The 21,734-nt window shown below is 44.7% G+C and overlaps 1 protein-coding gene across 1 annotated transcript in view; it reads right to left on the reverse strand.

The window, feature by feature from the left end:
• The window catches only part of LOC136628344 (annexin A1-like), a 41,098-nt gene extending 20,215 nt beyond the window's left edge, over window positions 1–20,883 (reverse strand). Inside the window, exons 1-6 of the mRNA XM_066604164.1 lie at window positions 20,767–20,883; window positions 16,442–16,523; window positions 12,783–12,882; window positions 9,251–9,345; window positions 1,832–1,945; window positions 1,481–1,571 (exon numbers count right to left, since the gene is read on the reverse strand). Of these exons, the coding sequence (XP_066460261.1) occupies window positions 1,481–1,571; window positions 1,832–1,945; window positions 9,251–9,345; window positions 12,783–12,882; window positions 16,442–16,513 (472 nt within the window). The 5' untranslated portion in view covers window positions 16,514–16,523; window positions 20,767–20,883. The remainder of the gene's footprint in view (window positions 1–1,480; window positions 1,572–1,831; window positions 1,946–9,250; window positions 9,346–12,782; window positions 12,883–16,441; window positions 16,524–20,766) is intronic.
• Between the last annotated feature and the right edge of the window lie 851 nt (window positions 20,884–21,734).

Raw genomic sequence — 21,734 nt, forward strand, 5'->3', positions numbered from 1 at the left:
GGGCTGCTAGGGGGTCACTATTATCAGTGGGGTATGCTTACTTGCGGCAGAAATGGGCAAGGCTGTTTCAAAAAGGACAGGGTGCAGAGTTTGACTGCTTTTTGGATGCGGAAATGCTGCAGAATTTTCCACAGAAATTTCCGCTGAGGACATCCTGCAGTATTTCCGCATCCAAAAAGCAGTCAAAATCTGCATACTGTCTATTTTGAAGTGGCCCTGTCCTTTTTAGAACGACAGGGGTAAAAATCATATGTCATGATAACCCCCGCCCCCAAACGTGTTGGCACTTTGCACTAAATAAGTGGTTTTTGGGTTGCAGTTTGGGCATTTGGTCTCTAAAAGGTTTGCCATCACTCCTCTAGGGGTTGCTTTGGGCTTCCTCCGGCACTGGAGACCTGCAGCATATAGAGAACAAGATGGATTCAATCAAGGAGCAGGAAATCCTAGGAGAGAATATCATGCCTTCTGTGAGAAAGTTGGAGGAAGGTGAAGCTGGGACGTTATTGAACTTTCCAACAGGATAATGATTTCAAGCACACTTTAAAATCCACCAAGGCTTGGTGTCAGAAGAAGTCCTGGAATATTCTGAAGTGGCCATCCTAGTCTCCTGACTTCAATGCCATAGGAAATCTTTGGTGAGATTTGAAGAAGGTGTTGCAGCATAGAAGCCCAAGAATATTAGTGAACTGGAGGCCATTGCTCATGAGGAATGGGCTAAGATTCCTTAGGAATGCTGTCAGAAACTAGTGTCTGGCTATGCGTAACAATTCCAGCAGATCAAAATGACAAAATGGTTCTCTCTCTACTAATTAGTAAAGATGCTTGTCAAAAAGGGGTTGAAAAATTCTAAGAGCGCAGTAACCATTAAATGTGGTATTTGGAGTTGACTTTGGAAAAACCACTTGCTGTATTAGTTGTTTTTTAGGCTGAAAGTTTGTAAATTTGGCAAAAAAGCCTAATTTGCAATAGGAATTCAATCATTTTGATTGTAATTGCAATACCCAGAAATAGTATGGCATCTGATGTACACACACATGGTAGATTGTTTTGAAGTTAGGTATGGTTTCACATCTGTGTTGGGACCTCCAGCCGGAGATTCCATCACAAATCCGGCTCAAGAGAGCGGAAGAAAAAATGCAGCACTATTTCTTACTTCCAAAAGTCGGGCAGCTGGGCAGAAAGCGGACAGTCCCCATTATAGTCAATGGGGTCCATCCAGCGCTGTTCTGTTCCGTCCGGAGACAGAGTCGTTTGGCCACAGGGATTCCCCTTTCTTGCTCCCGGAATAGAATCGGAAAGCGGAATTCCCAACACATAGTGTGAAAGCACCCTTTGCTATGAATATGAACTGCCTGCACATTAGCAGTAATCTACCAAGTAAGTTGTGTTTGACTTATGCAGCAGATACTAGAATATACACTGTTAATATACACAGTTGAGTAACGACAAATAGCTAGAGGAAGGTTTACTGACGAGATACCTGTTGTGTAGGCTTCCTTTATTTGCTTGACTTGCGCATTTGTTCTTGTTACCAAAATTTCAATTAATGTGTCTTCATTTGTTCCAAGACCCTTTAAAATATTTACATATTATTATGTCTTTCATTGTGTGATAACTAGCAATATTAGTTCCTCAAATTTATACCATGATAATATAGAAAGCTGCATGCTGTAGTATCTGGTAATAATTAAGACTTGGGTGAAAATAGCTTGTGAAAGTGGTGGCATTGGGTAGCCCAAAATGATAGGGTAAAAGATTAAGTTACTCTAGAAAAAGCCAAATAAAAAACCCTCAAACTTTTCCACCTTGCATAATATACAACACCATATACCTTTGTTGCGGCTTTTAGTTCACCAGCATCAAACTGAGCTGGGGTTTTCAACAAATCCAATACCACAGTTTCGAGTTTACCACTGAGAGCTTTCTTCAGAGCTTCTTCCAGAGACTAGAAAACAAAAGCTGTATTAAAGACATTGGGTCTCATTTATCAAAACAGGCTAAGGGCTCAGTCAGACGAGCGCTTTTTTCACTCATGAATAGGTGCGTTTAAAAAAGGGCTCTATTAGAAACAATGCTTTCTAATGAAAGCGGTCACATGTCCATTTTTTTTTGCAAAAGATAGGACTGTGTTTTTTACTTTGCACGAAAACGCGGTTTTCGTGCAAAGCGATGCAACTTGCACAGTAGGAAATTCTACTCTTGAAGCCCTTAAAAAACCCCTAGCTGCAGGGAAAAAAAAATAAAAATATATCAGCTAGAAGTGCTGTCCAGCTCAGGCACGTGTTCTCCCTGGGTCCCCAATGCTCATCTTCTGGCCGGGGATTGAAAAATCCTAGCCTCCTGGAAGTGCTCCCTCTGATTGGCTGAGTGCTGTGATCATTCACAGCCGTTCATTGAAGGGCTGTGATTGGTCACAGTGCTCAGCCAATCAGAGGCAGCGCTTCCAAGAGGCGAGGATTTTTCAATTCCCAGCCAGAAGAAAATGAAGAAGAAGAATGTTGAGGACCCAGGGAGAAGATGCAGTGGAGCTCCAGACAGCGCTAATAGATGATATATATATATATTTTTTTAAAATGTTTAAGTGTACAATTTACAGGAGTCCGGGGGAGGAGTCAGATGGTACCCAAAGTGCTCTGGTCGGCATCAGCGTTACAGAGTATATAATCACATTTTAACTGTTGCCTGGTGGTTTGGGGAATAAAGGCTCCTGGTGTTATGTTGTGCTGCTGAGACCTGTAGTACTATGGTTTCTAGCAGCACAGCTACACAGGTGGTGAATGATTGAGCTTGTTGGGTGTGGTGACTTCCTGCTAGCCTATCTCCTGGGTCTTTGCTCACATATAAACCCAGCTCCTGTCAGTGTCTGACTAGTGTCCTGATTGAGCAGTCATGTATCCATGTCCGTTACAGCTTGCTGCGTGTTTGGTGTTCAGAGTGAGCAGTCATGCATCAATCTCCATTACAGCTTGCTGTATGTTTGGTGTCTTGCTGGTTTATGTCTGGTTGTATGTTTATTTTCTGTCGGTTTTGTGTCAGCTTGCTGTGTGACCTGTGATCTGTGTCCTGTCCTGTTGCAGCTTGCTGTGTGAACTGTGTCTGGTGCTGCAGGACTTCTGATTAGTGTAGGGACTAGCGGTATAGCCAGGAGCCGTGAAGTGGCCCGCTAGCTTCCATGTTTTGTACAAAATGTCAACTAATACTGTCAGGACAGTGTCCGGGATATGGGGGTCCCTGAGATATCCCGCAACCCCTGTCCCTGCCTACTTGCCCCCCTGGGCTAACCCCCAGGGCGACAACTGGGCGACGGTCCCTACCCTCACTAGGGAAGCGGGACACGGGAGACAAACAGACACTGAGACAAGCAACGGTAGAATGGTCAGACAATCCGGGTCGGCAACAAGAGGGTACGCAGTACGGAGGGGTCAGGCAAAAACGTAGTCAAGTCCAAAAGCAGGTGTCAGAAAAGCCGAGGTCACAAGAGCAGTCAGGATAAACGCGGGTGCAGCTGGAGAACCAAACTAACACTGGCGAGGCCTGAGAGGAAAACACACCTATTTAAATGCTGTCAGCGCTCCCGCCCCAGAAGCTGATTGGGGCGGGGAGCCTGACAGCAGCAGGGCTAATCAGGGCGGTGCTGGGGGCACGCCCCCAGTCTAGCTGCACAGACAGTTACTAGGGAAGCCAGCCTGGTAGTCAGGACACTAGAAGCACCAGCTGCCTCCCTAGTAACCCGGCGGCGACCAGTCTTACAGCGGCCCGGGGAGATCACAAGAACCGGGGTACCTCTGCGCCGCGCTCCCGCACCCCGGGTGGCCGGACCGGTGGTGCGGGCACGGCGGCCCCGAGAGTTGCCGGTTCTGACAGTACCCCCCCTTCTACGGGGGTACACCGGACCCCCATGGCCAGGTGCGGGCTTAAGCGGGAAAGCCCTGTGGAATGCCTGGACTAGGCGTGGCGCATGAACGTCCCTGGCAGGGACCCACGTCCTATCCTCAGGGCCAAATCCTCTCCAGTGGACCAGGTACTGCAGCCCACCTCTAACCCGTCGGGCATCCACAAGCCTTTCTACTTCATACTCCAGTTCCCCCTGTACCAGAGAGGGAGGAGGCGGGTTCTGGGTGGGGAGAACTGGAGTCACATACTTCTTAAGCAAGTTCTTGTGAAAAACCTTGTGGACCTTCCAGGGGTCAGGAAGTGCCAACTTATATGACACCGGGTTGATAACCTGAGAAACCGTAAATGGGCCAATGAACCGAGGAGCAAGTTTCAGGGAGGGAACCTTAAGTCTCAGATTCTTAGATGATAATAAAACCTGCTCCCCGACCACAAAAGGTGCAGAGATAGTACGTCTTTTATTTGCGTATTTACGCAGTTTCTCTTGGGAACCCTGAAGGTTCTTACGAACCTGGGCCCAAACTGTGCACAGTTCTTCGGCGGATATGTCGGCGGCCGGATTGTTCGAGACCAAAGGAGTAGAAAGCGAGAACCGGGGATGGAACCCATAGTTACAAAAAAAAGGTGACAGTTGGGTCGACGAGTTACCATGGTTGTTAATAGCAAATTCGGCGAGAGGTAAGTAGTTGGCCCACTGATGCTGGTTATCAGAGACAAACAGTCGCAGATACTGGATAAGTTCTTGGTTCATCCGTTCCGTTTGTCCGTTACTCTCGGGATGGAAAGCAGAGGAAAAGGACAAATTAACGTTTAGATTTTTACAGAAGGCTCGCCAGAAGCGAGCGACGAACTGAACCCCTCTATCAGACACAATATCCTCGGGGATCCCATGTAACCGAACAATCTCCTTGATGAACATCTCAGACAAAAGTTTGGCGTTAGGCAACTTGCCAAGTGGAACAAAATGAGACATTTTGGAGAAACGGTCAACTATTACCCAAATGACCGTATTCCCCAGCGAGGATGGCAGATCAGTAATAAAATCCATGGACAACTGGGACCATGGCCTGGACGGAATGGGCAAGGGCAGAAGAGGCCCCTCAGGACGTCTCCTGAGGTTCTTCCCCCTTGCGCAAACCGGGCACGCGGACACAAATACCCGTACATCCTTGGCCATGTGCGGCCACCAATAGAGTCTGGCCGCTAACTCCAGAGTACCCCTGATACCGGGGTGTCCAGCTAGGACTGAAGCATGTGTCTCCTCTAACACTTTCAATCTCAGTGACAACGGGACAAATAATTTGCCTTCCGGAAGGGCTTCAGGAGCAGATTGTTGAGCGGCGTGAATGAGAGGTGAAAGGTCGGAGGAGACAGCAGCGAGGACCACCCCAGGGGAGAGAATGCTCTCAGGCTCCGGCTCGGAAGGTTCCGGAGAACCAAAACTCCTAGACAGGGCATCAGCCTTGACATTCTTAGAACCGGGTCTATAGGTAACAACAAAATTGAACCGAGAGAAAAACAAGGCCCAGCGGGCTTGCCGAGCATTTAACCTCTTAGCGGAATCTAGATAAGTGAGGTTTTTATGGTCAGTGAGTACCGTAATCTGGTGATGGGCTCCTTCCAAAAAATGCCTCCACTCTTCAAAAGCCCACTTAATCGCCAGCAATTCCCGGTTGCCTATATCATAGTTCCGTTCGGTGGACGAAAACTTCCTAGAAAAATAGGCACACGGTCTAAGGTTGGTGAGAGTGGAGGGACCTTGGGACAGTACCGCTCCCACACCAAACTCAGAGGCATCTACCTCCACCACAAAAGGACTGGACAGATCCGGTTGTACTAGGACAGGTGCAGACGAGAACGCCGCCTTTAGGGTATTGAAGGCCCTCAGAGCCTCAGAAGACCAGGTCCTCACATCTGCCCCCTTTCTGGTGAGGTCCGTTAGAGGTTTAGCCACCACGGAGAAGTCTTTAATGAATTTGCGATAGTAGTTGGCGAAGCCGAGGAAGCGTTGAAGGGCTTTCAACGACCCTGGCTGGGCCCACTCCGTGATGGCCTTCACCTTTTCAGGATCCATCTGGAAGTCGCATGGCGTGATGATATACCCCAAAAATGATATCCTTTGTACCCCGAAAACACATTTCTCGAGTTTAGCAAACAGCTTGTTATGTCTGAGTCGAGCTAGCACAGTCTGAACGTGAGTATGGTGACTCGGCAAGTCGGAGGAAAAAATCAAAATGTCGTCTAGATATACAACCACGAACACCCCCATGATATCCTGAAACACTGAGTTCATGTACCCCTGAAAAATGGCGGGGGCGTTACACAATCCAAAAGGCATAACTAGGTATTCAAAATGCCCGAGGGGCGTATTGAAGGCGGTTTTCCACTCATCCCCCTCCCGAATGCGGATGAGGTTGTATGCTCCCCTGAGATCAAGTTTGGAAAACCATCGGGCACCAGCGACCTGGTTGAGGAGGTCAGGAATGAGTGGAAGAGCATACTGGTTTCGGACTGTGATTTTATTTAGCTCTCTATAGTCAATACAGGGCCGGAGACCCCCATCCTTCTTCTCAACGAAGAAAAACCCGGCACCCACCGGGGATTCTGAGGGCCGGATGTGCCCCTTGGCCAGGCTGTCCTGGATGTAGTCCCTCATGGATTCTCTCTCTGGAACCGTAACGTTATAAATGCGGCCCTTAGGAAGTTTGGCCCCAGGAATCAAGTCTATTTTACAGTCCCATTCCCTATGAGGGGGCAGAGCTTCAGATAATTGTTTGGAGAACACGTCAGAAAACTCGGAGAGGTATTCTGGTAGGGGGCTCCCCTCGCAGGTGGAGATTCCCACCTTCACCGCACGAAGGTGGTTGGCACAGCGGGGACCCCACTTTACCAGTTCCAACGTGTCCCAATTTACTACCGGGTTGTGCTCCCGGAGCCAGGGGAGGCCTAGGACGACGTCCACAGACAAATCTCTCATCACTAGAAAGGTGCAGGTTTCCACGTGTAAGGCTCCTATAGTAAACCTTACTTCAGGGGTCACCAGATTAACCACCCCTGCTTGCAAAGGAGTGGAGTCCACTCCTGAAACCAGAATCGGAGTTTCTAAACGTAACAAAACCCCGGACAGTTGAGCAACGAAATTAAAGTTAACGAAATTAGCCGCAGCCCCCGAATCGACAAAGGCTTGCCCAGTACGGTGGAAAGCATGAAATTCTAGGGTGCAAGGCACTAACATTTTGGACAACACAGGGAGTACCTTGGCTCCTAGACAGTCCCCCCGACAACTGCCTAGGAGCGGGAGTTCTTCCTGCCGTGGCTTCTTAGCGCAGGTAGCAATGCGGTGACCCGGCTCCCCACAGTAGAAGCAGAGGTTCTTCTTCAGGCGGTGTTCCCGTCGTTGCTCGGGGTTCACGGCTCCCAGCTCCATGGCCTCGGTGGTGGGAGGGTAACAGGTCGGGTCAGTCGAAGAAGTAGACGTGGGGAGTGGGGTGGTCCGAGCGGCGTGTCTGGCCCTCAAACGTCGGTCGGCTCGAATAGCCAGCGACATGGCTTGCTCCAGGGTTTTAGGCTCTGGGTGGGCCACAAGTAGGTCCTTGAGACCCTCAGACAGACCGGTCAAAAATAAGTCTTTTAGGGCGGCATCGTTCCACCGGGATTCCGTACAATGTTGACGGAATTGGGAACAGTAGTCCTCCGCCATCTTACAACCCTGGCGCAGGGCCAGAAGTTTGGAGACTGCGTAGCCCGCCCGGTCGGGTTCGTCATAAATTTGACCCAGGGCGGAAAAAAAGGCGTCAAGGGATAGTCGGGCTGGAGAGCCAGCTGGTAGCGAGAAAGCCCAATTTTGGGGCTCTCCCCTCAGGCGGGTAATTACGATTCCCACTTTCTGGTATTCAGTACCAGAGGAGTGGGGGCGGAGATCAAAGTAGAGCTTGCAGCTCTCTCTAAATGCAAAAAACTGATCTCTCTCTCCGGAGAAGCAATCCGGAAGCGTGGCTCGAGGTTCTGACATCGTTCCTGGAGCGGACGAGGGCTGCATGGGACCTGCAGCTGCCACTTGTTCCCGTGGCTGCAAGCGGGCTGTTAGGTCCTGGGCAAGGGTCGTAAGGACCTGGACCTGGTTCGCTACAGCCGCCACGGCCTCCATCGAGGGGCTCAAAGTTGCCGGGCGGATGCAAGGGTCTGACCTTAGTTCGGCCAGTGTTACTGTCAGGACAGTGTCCGGGATATGGGGGTCCCTGAGATATCCCGCAACCCCTGTCCCTGCCTACTTGCCCCCCTGGGCTAACCCCCAGGGCGACAACTGGGCGACGGTCCCTACCCTCACTAGGGAAGCGGGACACGGGAGACAAACAGACACTGAGACAAGCAACGGTAGAATGGTCAGACAATCCGGGTCGGCAACAAGAGGGTACGCAGTACGGAGGGGTCAGGCAAAAACGTAGTCAAGTCCAAAAGCAGGTGTCAGAAAAGCCGAGGTCACAAGAGCAGTCAGGATAAACGCGGGTGCAGCTGGAGAACCAAACTAACACTGGCGAGGCCTGAGAGGAAAACACACCTATTTAAATGCTGTCAGCGCTCCCGCCCCAGAAGCTGATTGGGGCGGGGAGCCTGACAGCAGCAGGGCTAATCAGGGCGGTGCTGGGGGCACGCCCCCAGTCTAGCTGCACAGACAGTTACTAGGGAAGCCAGCCTGGTAGTCAGGACACTAGAAGCACCAGCTGCCTCCCTAGTAACCCGGCGGCGACCAGTCTTACAGCGGCCCGGGGAGATCACAAGAACCGGGGTACCTCTGCGCCGCGCTCCCGCACCCCGGGTGGCCGGACCGGTGGTGCGGGCACGGCGGCCCCGAGAGTTGCCGGTTCTGACAAATACCTGGTATTTATATATAGCTTATCATCTGTTACTAGTGGTTGCATTTTGCCTGCGGTGTTTTCTTTCTCTGTGTGTCCTGTTGTTCTGTCTCTGTCATGTGGCATGTGTATGTGTCCTGTCCTGGTGCGTGGTTCCTAGGAGCAGCAAGGGCCCAGTTCCGAAGACCACTGTGCCGCCCTTAATTGGGGCAATGTCCCCACTTAGGTAGGGCCATCTGTAATAAGGTTGTGTGAATGCAGCCTCCTACATGTTATACAAATGTATAGTAAAGAAAGGCATAACTTAAAGCTCCATAGCTCTAATGCAAGATCCTTAACAGGGTTCCCCTACCTACCATGTGGCATATGTAATATCAGTCTCCTCTTATGTGAGGCTGCTGCTGAGCTCCAATATTAAATATTGTTTTATTAATTTCAATAAATTCTGTAATCCCCACAAAAATTATAATTCTACATGCAAATGTATTTTATTGCCTCCATACCTTTCCTGTTTGTTTTTCATAAGCTGTTTTAATCTCTTGACGCTGTTCATTGGTTCTCTTAGTTAAAATATCGATAATAACTCCTTCATCGACGTCTAATGAGGAAAAGTATCAAAAATTAAAAAAAAGGGGTTAATATAGCAATTAGCTTAGGGTATGAGCACACAGTGGAACTTTGCTGCGGATTTGATGTAGAATCCATGCCAATTCCACAGCAAATCTGCATCCAATTAATTTCAATGGGAATCCATGCTGTTGATGAAATTTTTTTCTATTGTTGGACTTAGGTCCAAATGAGGTAAAAAAAAGACATTACATGTCCCTTCTTGACATTGATTCCCCCGGCATATCCACATGGAATCCTCATTCATAATTCTAAATGCCAATTTGCCCATTGAAAAGGGTTAAATCTACCTGCAGATCTATGGCAGTACATTTGTATAGTTGCAGCAAAAATCCACAGCTGATTGATTTTAGAGGCAGAATCCACATGGAAAAATGTGTGCTGCATTCTGCACTGTGAATATAACAAAATATTGCAAAAATAATAAATGTGGCCCAGTGGTTAGCACTGGGGCACTAGGTTCAAATCTGACTGAAGACAACATCTGCATAAATGTTTAAATGAATTTGAAGAAACCCACACAAACACAGGGAGAAAATATAAACTCCATGGAAATGTTGTCCTTGGTCAGATTTGAATCAAGGAAAAAGAGGAAATTTTAGTTGGCTGAGACGAACTGCCTGAGGTTCGGGTTTGTGCCAAACCAAACTTTGATCTGAAACAGAGTTCCACTGTTCAACAAAAGAGTTCAACATTAATAGCACAAAAATGTTAAGAAATATAGTCCACTCTGCTAAACAATGCAAAACCTTTAACTATCATATTTCAGTGCCACATTATAACAGGTAAATTTATCTCATTTTCTTAAAGTAAAGAAATAACATTCATTGAATGATAGCTTAGCGCTACCTGTGATTGGTCACAGTGCTCAGCCAATCAGAGGCAGCGCTCAGCCATTCATTGAATTCAATGAATGGCTGAGCGCTGCCTGTGATTGGCTGAGCGCTCAGCCAATCAGACCCAGGACGTTTTGGAGACAGGGATTTTTAAATCCCCGGCCAGCAGTAAGTGCTTCAGAGCAGTGCCGGGGAGCCAGCAAGAGGACATGACGGAGCCCCGACAGTGGCAGAAGGCAATGTACATATATTTTTTATTTTTTTACAGCAGCTAGGGATGATTTTCAGGGAAGGGCTTATATTTCAAGTCCTCCTCTGAATGTGTGGGGGTTGCCTGCATCCCATTGCTTTCAATGGGGCGGCTGCAGTGCCGGCCCCATTGAAAGCAATAGGAGAACATTGCAATCCTCTGCCACAGCTGTGACAGCTGTGGCAGGGGATTCTTTCATCCCTGCGGGGGGTCCCATCCTTACTGAACACTGTGACAGTGCTGTCAAAGTGTTCAGTGATGAGGGGACTCCCCGCAGGAAATCTTTATGCACAACACGGACCTATGCGGTGCACGCATGTCCTATCTTTTGCAGGCACAAGGATTTTGCACCTCTAAAAACGGACATGTGAACACTGCATAGGGAACCAATGGTTCTATCAATGGTTCTATTGGATGCGCTTTTTTTGCGCGCATAGGCGTGCGCAAAAAAATGCTCGTCTGACTTCACCCTCTTGTATATATTTTTATTTTATTCTGTAATTCTTTTTTACTTATTTTTGTAACTATTTTTTTTACCATCTATGACCCCCATGACATTTTATAAGAACTCTGGGGATCATTCACATTGTCCTTTTTTTTTCATTTCAGACTATTCCATTGTAGCTGGTGCATCCATAGGAGCCCCAGTTATAGGGGAAACATTCCCTGTAGTGACAATAGTCACTAATTGAGCTGATCAGGGACTGCTAGGACCCTGCAGCTCTGCTGTACCAAGGGGCATCTGGTAGGTACGTGATCACTGGGTCACATAGTGGAAGTAATAGTTACACTTTCACTTTTTAGTACATAGCGCTTATTGAACGCTATGTAGCCAGGAAAAGAGAAGGCAGAAGCGGTTAAAAACTTCTTCTCCCTTCTCTTCTGGGTCCTTGGATGCGTCTGACAGCTGAGGATCCGACCTGCTCCTGTTTGATTGCAGGAGCATAGGCTTTAATTCAGCGCCGTACATCTGCTGTTGGTGAGGATTAAAGCCCACGTCCAAGGGCTGTATATTTACTGTGCTTGGTCCTTCAGGGGTTAAACCAGGGTCAGGGACACCAAAGTAACTGTGAGATCTTATCCTGTCCTACAGGGCCACTGTGGGTCTCTGAGCTGCTACTGTCTCTCACAGCCTGATCCTCCTATATATAACGTGGTATTCCACTATCTGAAATAGTGCTAAAATCCATTATGGTAGCAAGGCAGACTAAGGGCTCACTGAAAGATCACATTAAATGCTGTCCATAGAAGTCTATGGAGAAGGTAGGAGGAAAAAAGGGCCAAGTGAGAGAGAAGCAGAGATGGCTACAGATAATAGTGTTTTGCTGTCTCACAACTACTGGAATTTACACTGCTTTGTAATGTGGTATAATGTCCTCCATGCTGCTGCTGCTTCCCTGTATATGAGAAATAGTGATAGGGCAGTAGAATATCCTCTTCTCTCTGTGTGCAAGGTGTGGGTAACATAGCAGCCAATCTTCATCCACTAGCACAGGCAAAACTGAAAATTAGAGACAGAACTTGCATAGGGGAAAACTGTGAATGAATGCAAGATTTACATCATATAATGGCCAGATATAGTGCAACTCCTCATGTACACATAGATGACAGTTCATTCTGAAAATCCACCTGAAATGACTCTCTACCTCACTTCTTCTTTACTCCTCCTAATATGCTCTATAATTGCTATGTGACAACAGCACACAGCATTCAGCATCATAATACTGCATGCTAAGTAAGTGGCAAACTTTATGTGGCATCCATACTGATGCCGGGATCCTTCACCTGCAAACTATCAGCCATGAAACTGTGTCTCCTGGTGAGAACTGACACTGGTAGGGTTAGACAGCACAGCCCCAAGAAGAAGTCCTCCAGACATCAACAGCAATGAAGAAAACAAACAGCTGCCAAAAAAGGGAAGACACACCACAGCAGATAGGAGCACAGCATGGACAACACATACAAATGGGAGAACACCAAAATACTGTAAGGAGACGTAGGGCCTCATGTCCACATGCGGGTCGGATACCATGGGGGATCCGCGGCACGTCTGCAGTGTCAGATGCAGGCGGGCTGCTGATCAATCTGCTTCCATTGACTTCAATGGAAGTTGGCAGTGCGGGATCCGCACAAAAATGGAGCATGCTGCTATTTGTTTTCTGAACCAAAAGGTCAGCAAAACAAATCTGCATGCTTAAATTAATTTGCAGACACCCATGCTTCCCTATGGGCAGCTTGATTTGAGGATCTACCACGCAGGTTCCGCGAATCAAACCTGCCCGTGGAAATGAGGCCCACGGGTTTTCCCTTGCAAACGCATACCCTTTGCAGTGATGGCCTTTTCCAAAGCATTTACATCTTCTGCAGGATTAAACCTGGGGCGAGGCTTCATATCTGATCCTTTTTGCTGTTCCTTGGCTTCCTAAGGATATACAAAGGTACATGGAAATAAACACCATTCCTTCACGCACACACACACACACACACACACACACACACACACACCCCAGCCAAACAAATAGACATATATATATATATATATATATATATATATATATATATATATATATATTTTTTTTTTTTTTTTTTTTAATGGGGGGGGGGGGGGTAATAAAATTTGCATGAGAACAATTGTTTTCCTAAAAGCTAAAGTGGATATAAGTTAAAACAGAGGCGAACAACTTTTTCCAACCTGAACCAATTCCAAAGGCCGCAACGTTATTCCTATCTGAGACATTAATGGTTTATTCTAAGTAAATGCCATAATAAATCAAAGTAAGTTCCAATACCAGAACTTCCACCTATAGGGTGAATGAAGGTCACCTTCCCACCCGATATGCATTCCAGAGATGAGGAGGCAATGCCTGTGGCTCTCTCCATTGTAGATGATGGATGTCCAGGTAAAGTCCTGGCATTTCATAAGTCCTATAAATTACAATGGAGAGAGATGCATGCATATACAATGACTGTAATTCATTTAGTCATTTCTGGAGTGTCAAACGGGTCAAGAGACTTTATTCTCCTAATGTATAGGGGACCTAGACATGACTACATAGTGCACCCTTAGTACTTGTCCTAATATATAGGGGACCCAGACGTGGCTACACAGTGCACCCTTAGTACTTGTCTTAATATATAGGGGACCCAGACATGACTACACAGTGCACCCTTAGTACTTGTCCTAATATATAAGAGACCCAAACATAACTACACAGTGCACCCTTAGTACTTGTCCTAATATATAGGAACGCAGACATGTCTACACAGTGCACCCTTAGTACTTGTCCTAATATATAGGAGACCCAGACATGGTTACGCAGTGCACCCTTAGTACTTGTGCTAATATACAGGGACCCAGACATGGCTACACAGTGCACCCTTAGTACTAGTCCTAATATACAGGGACCCAGACATAACTATACAATGCACCCTTAGTACTTGTCCTAATATATAGGGGACCCAGACATGGCTACACAGTGCACCCTTAGTACTTGTCCTTATATATAGGAGACCCAGACATAACTACACAGTGCACCCTTAGTACTTGTCCTAATATATAGGAACGCAGACATGTCTACACAGTGCACCCTTAGTACTTGTCTTAATATATAGGGGACCCAGACATGACTACACAGTGCACCCTTAGTACTTGTCCTAATATATAAGAGACCCAAACATAACTACACAGTGCACCCTTAGTACTTGTCCTAATATATAGGAACGCAGACATGTCTACACAGTGCACCCTTAGTACTTGTCCTAATATATAGGAGAGCCAGACATGTCTACACAGTGCACCCTTAGTACTAGTCCTAATATACAGGGACCCAGACATGGCTACACAGTGCACCCTTAGTACTAGTCCTAATATACAGGGACCCAGACATAACTATACAATGCACCCTTAGTACTTGTCCTAATATATAGGGGACCCAGACATGGCTACACAGTGCACCCTTAGTACTTGTCCTTATATATAGGAGACCCAGACATAACTACACAGTGCACCCTTAGTACTTGTCCTAATATATAGGAACGCAGACATGTCTACACAGTGCACCCTTAGTAGTTGTCCTAATATATAGGAGACCCAGACAGGGCTACACAGTGCACCCTTAGTACTTGTCCTAATATATAGAGGGCCCAGACATGACTACACAGTGCACCCTTAGTACTTGTGCTAATATATAGGAGAGCCAGACATGTCTACACAGTGCATCCTTAGTACTTGTCCTAATATATAGGAAACCCAGACATGGCTAAACAGTGCACATGTAGTACTTGTCCTAATATATAGGAAACCCAGACATGTCTACACAGTGCACCCTTAGTACTTGTCCTAACATATAGGGAACTCAGACATGTCTACACAGTGTACCCTTAGTACTTGTCCTAATATATAGGGACCCAGACATGACTACACAGTGCACCCTTAGTACTTGTCCTAATATATAGGGGACCCAGACAGGGCTACGCAGGGCACCCTTAGTACTTGTCCTAATATAAAGGGGACCAGACATGGCTACACAGTGCACCCTTAGTACTTGTCCTAATATATAGGTGACTCAGACATGGCTACAGAGTGCACCCTTAGTACTTGTTCTAATATATAGTGGACCCAGACATGGCTACACAGTGCACCCTTAGTACTTGTCCTAATATATAGTGGACCCAGACATTGCTACATTGTGCACCCTTAGTACTTGTCCTAATATATAGGGGACCCAGACATGGCTACATTGTGCACCCTTAGTACTTGTCCTAATATATAGGAGACCAGACATGACTACACAGTGCACCCTTAGTACTAGTCCTAATATATAGGGGACCCAGACATGTCTACACAGTGCACCCTTAGTACTTGTCCTAATATATAGGGGGCGGAGACATGGCTACACAGTGCACCCTTAGTACTTGTCCTAATATATAGGGGGCCCAGACATGACTACACAGTGCACCCTTAGTACTTGTCTATTCCTGTCGCCCTGCTATGCATCATTTTTGTCATGGAAGCTACATGTGAGCAGCCACCATAGATATATCTGAGTCCAGATGATTGGCATTGTGGGCAATGTGGCCCACAAGCCACATGTTGTACACCGTTGAGTAAAAACAATCATTATATGCATCAGTTTATTTGGGTACAAGGCATATGTGTGAGCTTCATTTCAATTATACATTTATTGATACATTGTTTCCATTTTATTTATACTTGAAATTATACTGGATTTACAGCAGGTCAGTTTATTTGGTACGGCTTTTATTATAACTTTTAGATATAACGCTGCAATTTGTGATATATTTCCGTACCTGATTTACTGAATTACTCCTGAAGCATTTTGATTCATATCATGTATTATTTCTATAAGTGATTAAATAATAAGAGTAATAATAAGATAAATAATAATAAGGTTAAACTAATAAGATTAAATATTAGGAGTTTAAAGCCGCCTCACACGCCCATAAGCGTAAAGCGCTGCATGAGCCACGCAGTGTTTTACCGCTGTGGAGCTGGCGGTGAGCCAGCCTATTGCCGCGTATGTCAGCGAAATTGTACTGCGCATGACAGTGTATCTCACGCACGCAGTCGTGCGCAGTCCAACTTTTTTTTGGTCAAAATTTCCCTCACAATGGCTTGTATACACGGCACCTATATGCAATGCAATTGCGTATGGGCGGCGTTGTTTATGCGCCCATAGGGAACAAATTGCTCTCTCATGCATAATTTGCCACCACAATAGAACATGCTGCGTTCTTTTTTTTGCTCGCTTATTACCCAATTACTACTTTTAAATGTGAGTGGAACTGCGTATGGCAATATATTTCATTGTCTTCAAATTACCGCCTATCACACCCATGTACAGCACACGTGTAGTATGCGGTAATCATACTCTCATGTGTGCCCGACACTAAGAGTTGGTTCTATCATTACTTTACTAATCAGTAAAAGTGTACTACGTGGTAACATACAGTATACTTACAGTACTGCTCTCTGTTCTCTGGTGGGCCACTTTTAGCATTTGTTGAACTACGGAATAACTTTGTTCCTCCATTTTTCTAAAACTGTAATAAAAAATGAATACTGTATAAATTATAAAGTCACATAATATAATACCTGTATAATAGGTAAGGGCGTCATACAGCTGCAGGGATGGACACATGTAGATACAATGGGGCATAGTTACTATTAGTCGCCTTCATATTTGGCATATTCGCTGCCGACATTCTGCAGTGGATAAACCACAGCAAATATGCCGCAGAGCCAAAGTCGCAAAATTTGTATCTACAATTCGCAAATTTTGTAATGTTTGTAATTTAGAGCTGGTCATGGAGCGTTCTTCCCCCACCCACCTCCATTTACTGTAAGCTGACAGTCGTTAAAAAGTGAATGACTGCTTTTTGAACAGCACGACATTCAGTTTTCGGCATGCAGGAACTGAACGACTGAACAACTCTCGTTTGGTCGCTGCATGAGTTTACATGGGACAATTATCATTCACATTCCAAGCCTCCCATGTAAAAGGCCATTATTACTGAGTTGCGCCAAAAAGAACAGATGAAAGGTCTATTTTTAAAAATATATTTTTAGGCAGATTTATCAATTGGGATTTTTTTTAAGTCTCAGTTTTAGAGCAATCTCCTAGGTGGGTGAAGTAAAAAGCGCAGGAACATCTTTAAATATGCAGAGGATGCAACAGTGGCGTCAGGAGTGACAAGACTTAAGGTAAACCACAGGTTGGGTTACTCTTTAAAAGGCCTGTCCTCGGTTACTTGGATGAGCCCACTTGTTACCCTCAGGGTCATAAATGGTAGAGCCCCGTGACAAGGCTCGAACTCTACCCCTCTGTCTCCTAGGCTGCGGGCCCGCTCCTCAGACGCTGCACACTAGCTCAGCCAAAACGGAAAATTAGAGACAGAACTTATATATTTAAGGATGTGACAAATTTATCAACATCATGTTACAGTATGGTAAATGTGGTGCATTTTGCACTGGAGAAGGGGAACAGTATAGCAGAAAAGTCACATAAAAATTCCTCCGATGATAAATTCCCTTCAGTAGATCCCAAAAAAGAGAAAGAAAAAAACAATCCAAGCATTCAGCTTAATTTAGGAGAGTTTTATTACACTCAACCACTCCTTTCCAGGAGCAGAGGTATAATTACCATAAAAGCTTATAGACCAACATTTACTAATAATAGCATATTTGTGTCAATGAAGTTAGTTGATGAGAGCTGCACTCCTTTATTTGTCTGAATATCAGTTTTTTTGCTTATTTTTTATTCTTTTACACTGATGTCTATGAGGATGAATCTGCATGGATAGAGCCTGGTGTGATGTGGATGAAAGATCCTAATTGACAGTTACCACAATATCATATCAGGGTATATAAAACATATAGGAGAAAAGATAGCATATATGATCATTATACGATGTCTAGAAACAAGGGAGATATAATCTGACTGCAAGGAAAATGAAAATACTGCTCAGTATCTGTAACTAGTAAGGGTACTTTTAATTTTATGCTGGCCGGTTGTCAGCCAGTTGAAACAAGTACTGATCAACAAAACATGTTGATTGGCACTTGTTCATTGCCAATCACATATGTCAAATCATTCTCAGTATGGAGATGAATGATTGCTAATATGATCATTTCTACAGCATTCATTGGTTGCTTATACATCTTTCTGTTCACATAGATGTACAAGTTGCTCGTAGTCTCTTTTACATTGCCCAATGATATGGCAAATGAACATTCAAACAAATGTTCATGTCTGATAATCGGGCTGTGTAAAGTGTTCCTAAGATACTCATTAAAGCACAATTGTGTACCCACCTGGGTCCAATATCATGGAATTGTTTATATAGTTTTTATCTGACATGACGTACTATACTCTAGTACTATCTGAGTCAGCAAGTATAAGTGATCCACTCTGAACCAAAGTAGAACAGAAATGTTTATTGGAACAATATTCCTGTCCTACAGTAAAAATACAAATATCAGAAATGTAAAAACAGGTAAGTAGGTAATATGATAACCTAAAGCAAGGCAAAGCCACTGGTTAGAGCTTAGCATCTTTAAAATAGCAACATGCTTGAGGTTTCTAAAGCCTTTTCAGCGGCTTTTCTTGCCTCCCTAACTGACTTATGTAATCTCAGCAAAACATAACATTGCTCTAACCAGTTTTCTGTACAATGCCAGCTTTCTTTAAAGCTCTGTAAGCTCCATTATATGGAATGTGATGTAATACATATTACGCAATAATGACGTTTAATCTCATATACTACTCCCCTAGATTAGTCACTGTAGCCCTGATTCACATTATAAGGCTCATATCTCACCCACATACAGGATACGAGGGGTACCCAAAAGAAACAAAAAATTCTTTTTTTTTTTACATTTTTTTATCTATTTTTAAAACTTCAGTCTCCTTCAGAGTCCTCTCCATTTGAAGCAATGCATTTGTCCAAGCGTTTTTCCACTGCTCAAAGCATTTTTTACACTCGTCATTATTGATGTTCTTTTAGTACTTGGGCCATTTTTGTGTTTCACATCTTCAACATCTGCAAAATGTTTCCTCTTGAGGTCTCTTTTAACCCGGGGATATATTTAAAAAAGTCACACGGAGCGAGATGGGGTGAATACGGAGGGTGAGGTGAGGGGGCCATGCCATTTTTTTGACAAATATGACTTAACACTCAACGCTGAGTGGACAGATGCATTGTCATGATGGAAGAACCAGTTACCTGTTTGCCACAGACACTTGGAACAATGTGGATCATTAATTGATTTTTCAGCTAGGTTCAAACATGAAAACCATTTGTAAACTTATGTTTTATTCATGGCAGATCCCTTATAGACCCTTTGTAGAATAACAACCATAACTGTTGCTTTTGTTCCCAAACGAAATCAAAATGTCACAGCCGCTTGTTGTTTGTATGAATCAGCCATCACAAAATAAGCGAAAGACTGAACAACTTATTCATAGTTTTTTGAGAAGTTCTTTTGAGTTTCCAGCTGGAAGAAGTGTAAGCATTATTTCCAGTATCTTTTGAATCTACTTCTGGCTTTGGTTCAAAAACTGCACAAAAACTGACCCAAAAATTATTGGCGAATTTTTTTTTGTTTAAAACCAGTATGTGAAAGCACTATTAGGGCTCAGTCACACGGGCGCATCGGCTACACTTCAGGACGGACATCTATCTGCAGCGCCGGGAGAAAGAACATGTGACCGGCTCCATTACTGGTCATGTGTTCTTTCTTTAGCGTTGCGGGGAGTCATCCACCCTGAAGTGCGGCCTTCTTCTTCCTCCTGCAGTAAGGGCTCAGTCACATGGGCACATTGGTGCCCATGTGACTAAGCCCTTAGGGTGGTTTCACACGGGCAAGACAATCACGCAATTTTCACGTGATCTTCACCTGATGCGAGAGTCAGTAAAAAAGCACATTATGAAACCAATGATTTTCAATGGTTTCTTTCCCATCAGCGATGTTTTCACTAATTCGATGTTGAGAGCTAAAAAAAATCACGGTACGCTCTATCCTTGTGTGATTTTATATCTCCCATGTTTCCCTATAGCACATGCATTTTATTGCATCGCAACACAACAAATATGCATTGCGATGCTATTTTAACATTTAAAAAAGTCCCATTGACTTTTGCAATTAAAAACAATTACGCGATTCTATTGCACGATTTTATCAAGGGTGGCAGCGATGTAATGAGAGATTATTCTCCCCCCAAAAAACCCTCCCTGACACTCAAAAATCGCAGGAACAAAGATGCGATTTTGCCACGATTTGTGTGGAATTAGCCTTAGGGTATCCACAGAGATAGTTATTAGTTAGGTGAAAAGAATGCCAAAAAAATCCTGAGCGTTTTTTAAAGATGCCTTTATGTTTTACTGCTTTTTTGGTGGCATTTTTCACACGTTCTTCTTCCTCTTTACCATTAATTTCCTTTAAAAGATGCCTGTGGGATTTTAATATTTTGCCATTGACCTACAGGAAACATCTGGATGCAATTTTTTTCTTTTTGCTAGAAAAACACACTACTGCATCAAAATGACAAACAACTTAGAATTTTTGAAAAGCAGAATATGGCTGAAACCATTCTTGTACAATTTAAATATTAATGACTCCACCAATAATGCACTGATGAACACTTATTGTACCATATTGTTAAACCAAATCTCTGCTTGGTAGTTGGTATGTCCGAGTATAGGCCAGTAAGGTGAAAATTGTCAATCCATTCAAAATATTACAAAATTCTAATTAATCACATGGAAATACATAAATTAAACATACCTGTCTATAATAGGATGCTTCTGTCTTCTGTTTAGTGTCAGCTGGACAATGCTATGGCATTATGTGAAGATCTGTGTTTTTATAACTTCTATGAGCCACACCTAAGGGGAAAAAAGGCTTCATTGATTGCGTATAACAGAAAACATGTTAGAGCAGAAAAGTGACTATTCCTGCTTTTGTTGAAAGACTTGCAAGGTAGATTAGATCACTTGAAGGTTTTTTTATGCTTGCAGATACACTCATTGTAAAAAAAAAATCAAGCACATAGGAGTTGTTAGAACTTAATGAAACTTTATATGCTTGAATTGTAATGCTGATATAAACAAGTGATAACAGAATGAAAGTATAATTTATTGCAGAAAACTGAACACTTGAAGGAAGTTTCCACTATCCCGTTTAACCGCCTCTAGCTTGGATACAGGATGTGATACAGGCAGGCATGGAGGCTCTAGTACCCTGTTGTACCACCTTTAGCTTGGATACAAGATGTGATACCGATGGGCTTGGAGGCTCTAGTACCCTGTTGTACAACCTCTAGCTTGGATACAAGATGTGATACGGATGGGCATGGAGGCTCTAGTACCCTGTTGTACTGCCTCTAGCTTGGATACAAGATGTGATACGGGGGGCATGGAAGCTCTAGTACCCTGTTGTACTGCCTCTAGCTTGGATAAAAGATGTGATACAGGTGAGCATGGAGGCTCTTATTCCCTGTTGTATCACCTCCAGCTTGTATACAAGATGTGGTACAGGCAGGCATGGAGGCTCTAGTACCTTGTTGTACAACCTCTAGCTTGGATACAAGATGTGATACGAGGGGCATGGAGCCTCTAGTACCCTGTTGTTCCACCTCTAGCTTGAATACAAGATGTGATACGGTCTGGCATGTAGGTTCTAGTACCCTGTTGTTCTGCCTCTAGCTTGGATACAAGATGTGATATGGACAGGGAATGGAGGCTCTAGTACCC

The sequence above is a fragment of the Eleutherodactylus coqui genome, chromosome 5 (assembly GCF_035609145.1).
Source record: "Eleutherodactylus coqui strain aEleCoq1 chromosome 5, aEleCoq1.hap1, whole genome shotgun sequence".
In the NCBI taxonomy this organism is placed as follows: Eukaryota; Metazoa; Chordata; class Amphibia; order Anura; family Eleutherodactylidae; genus Eleutherodactylus; species Eleutherodactylus coqui.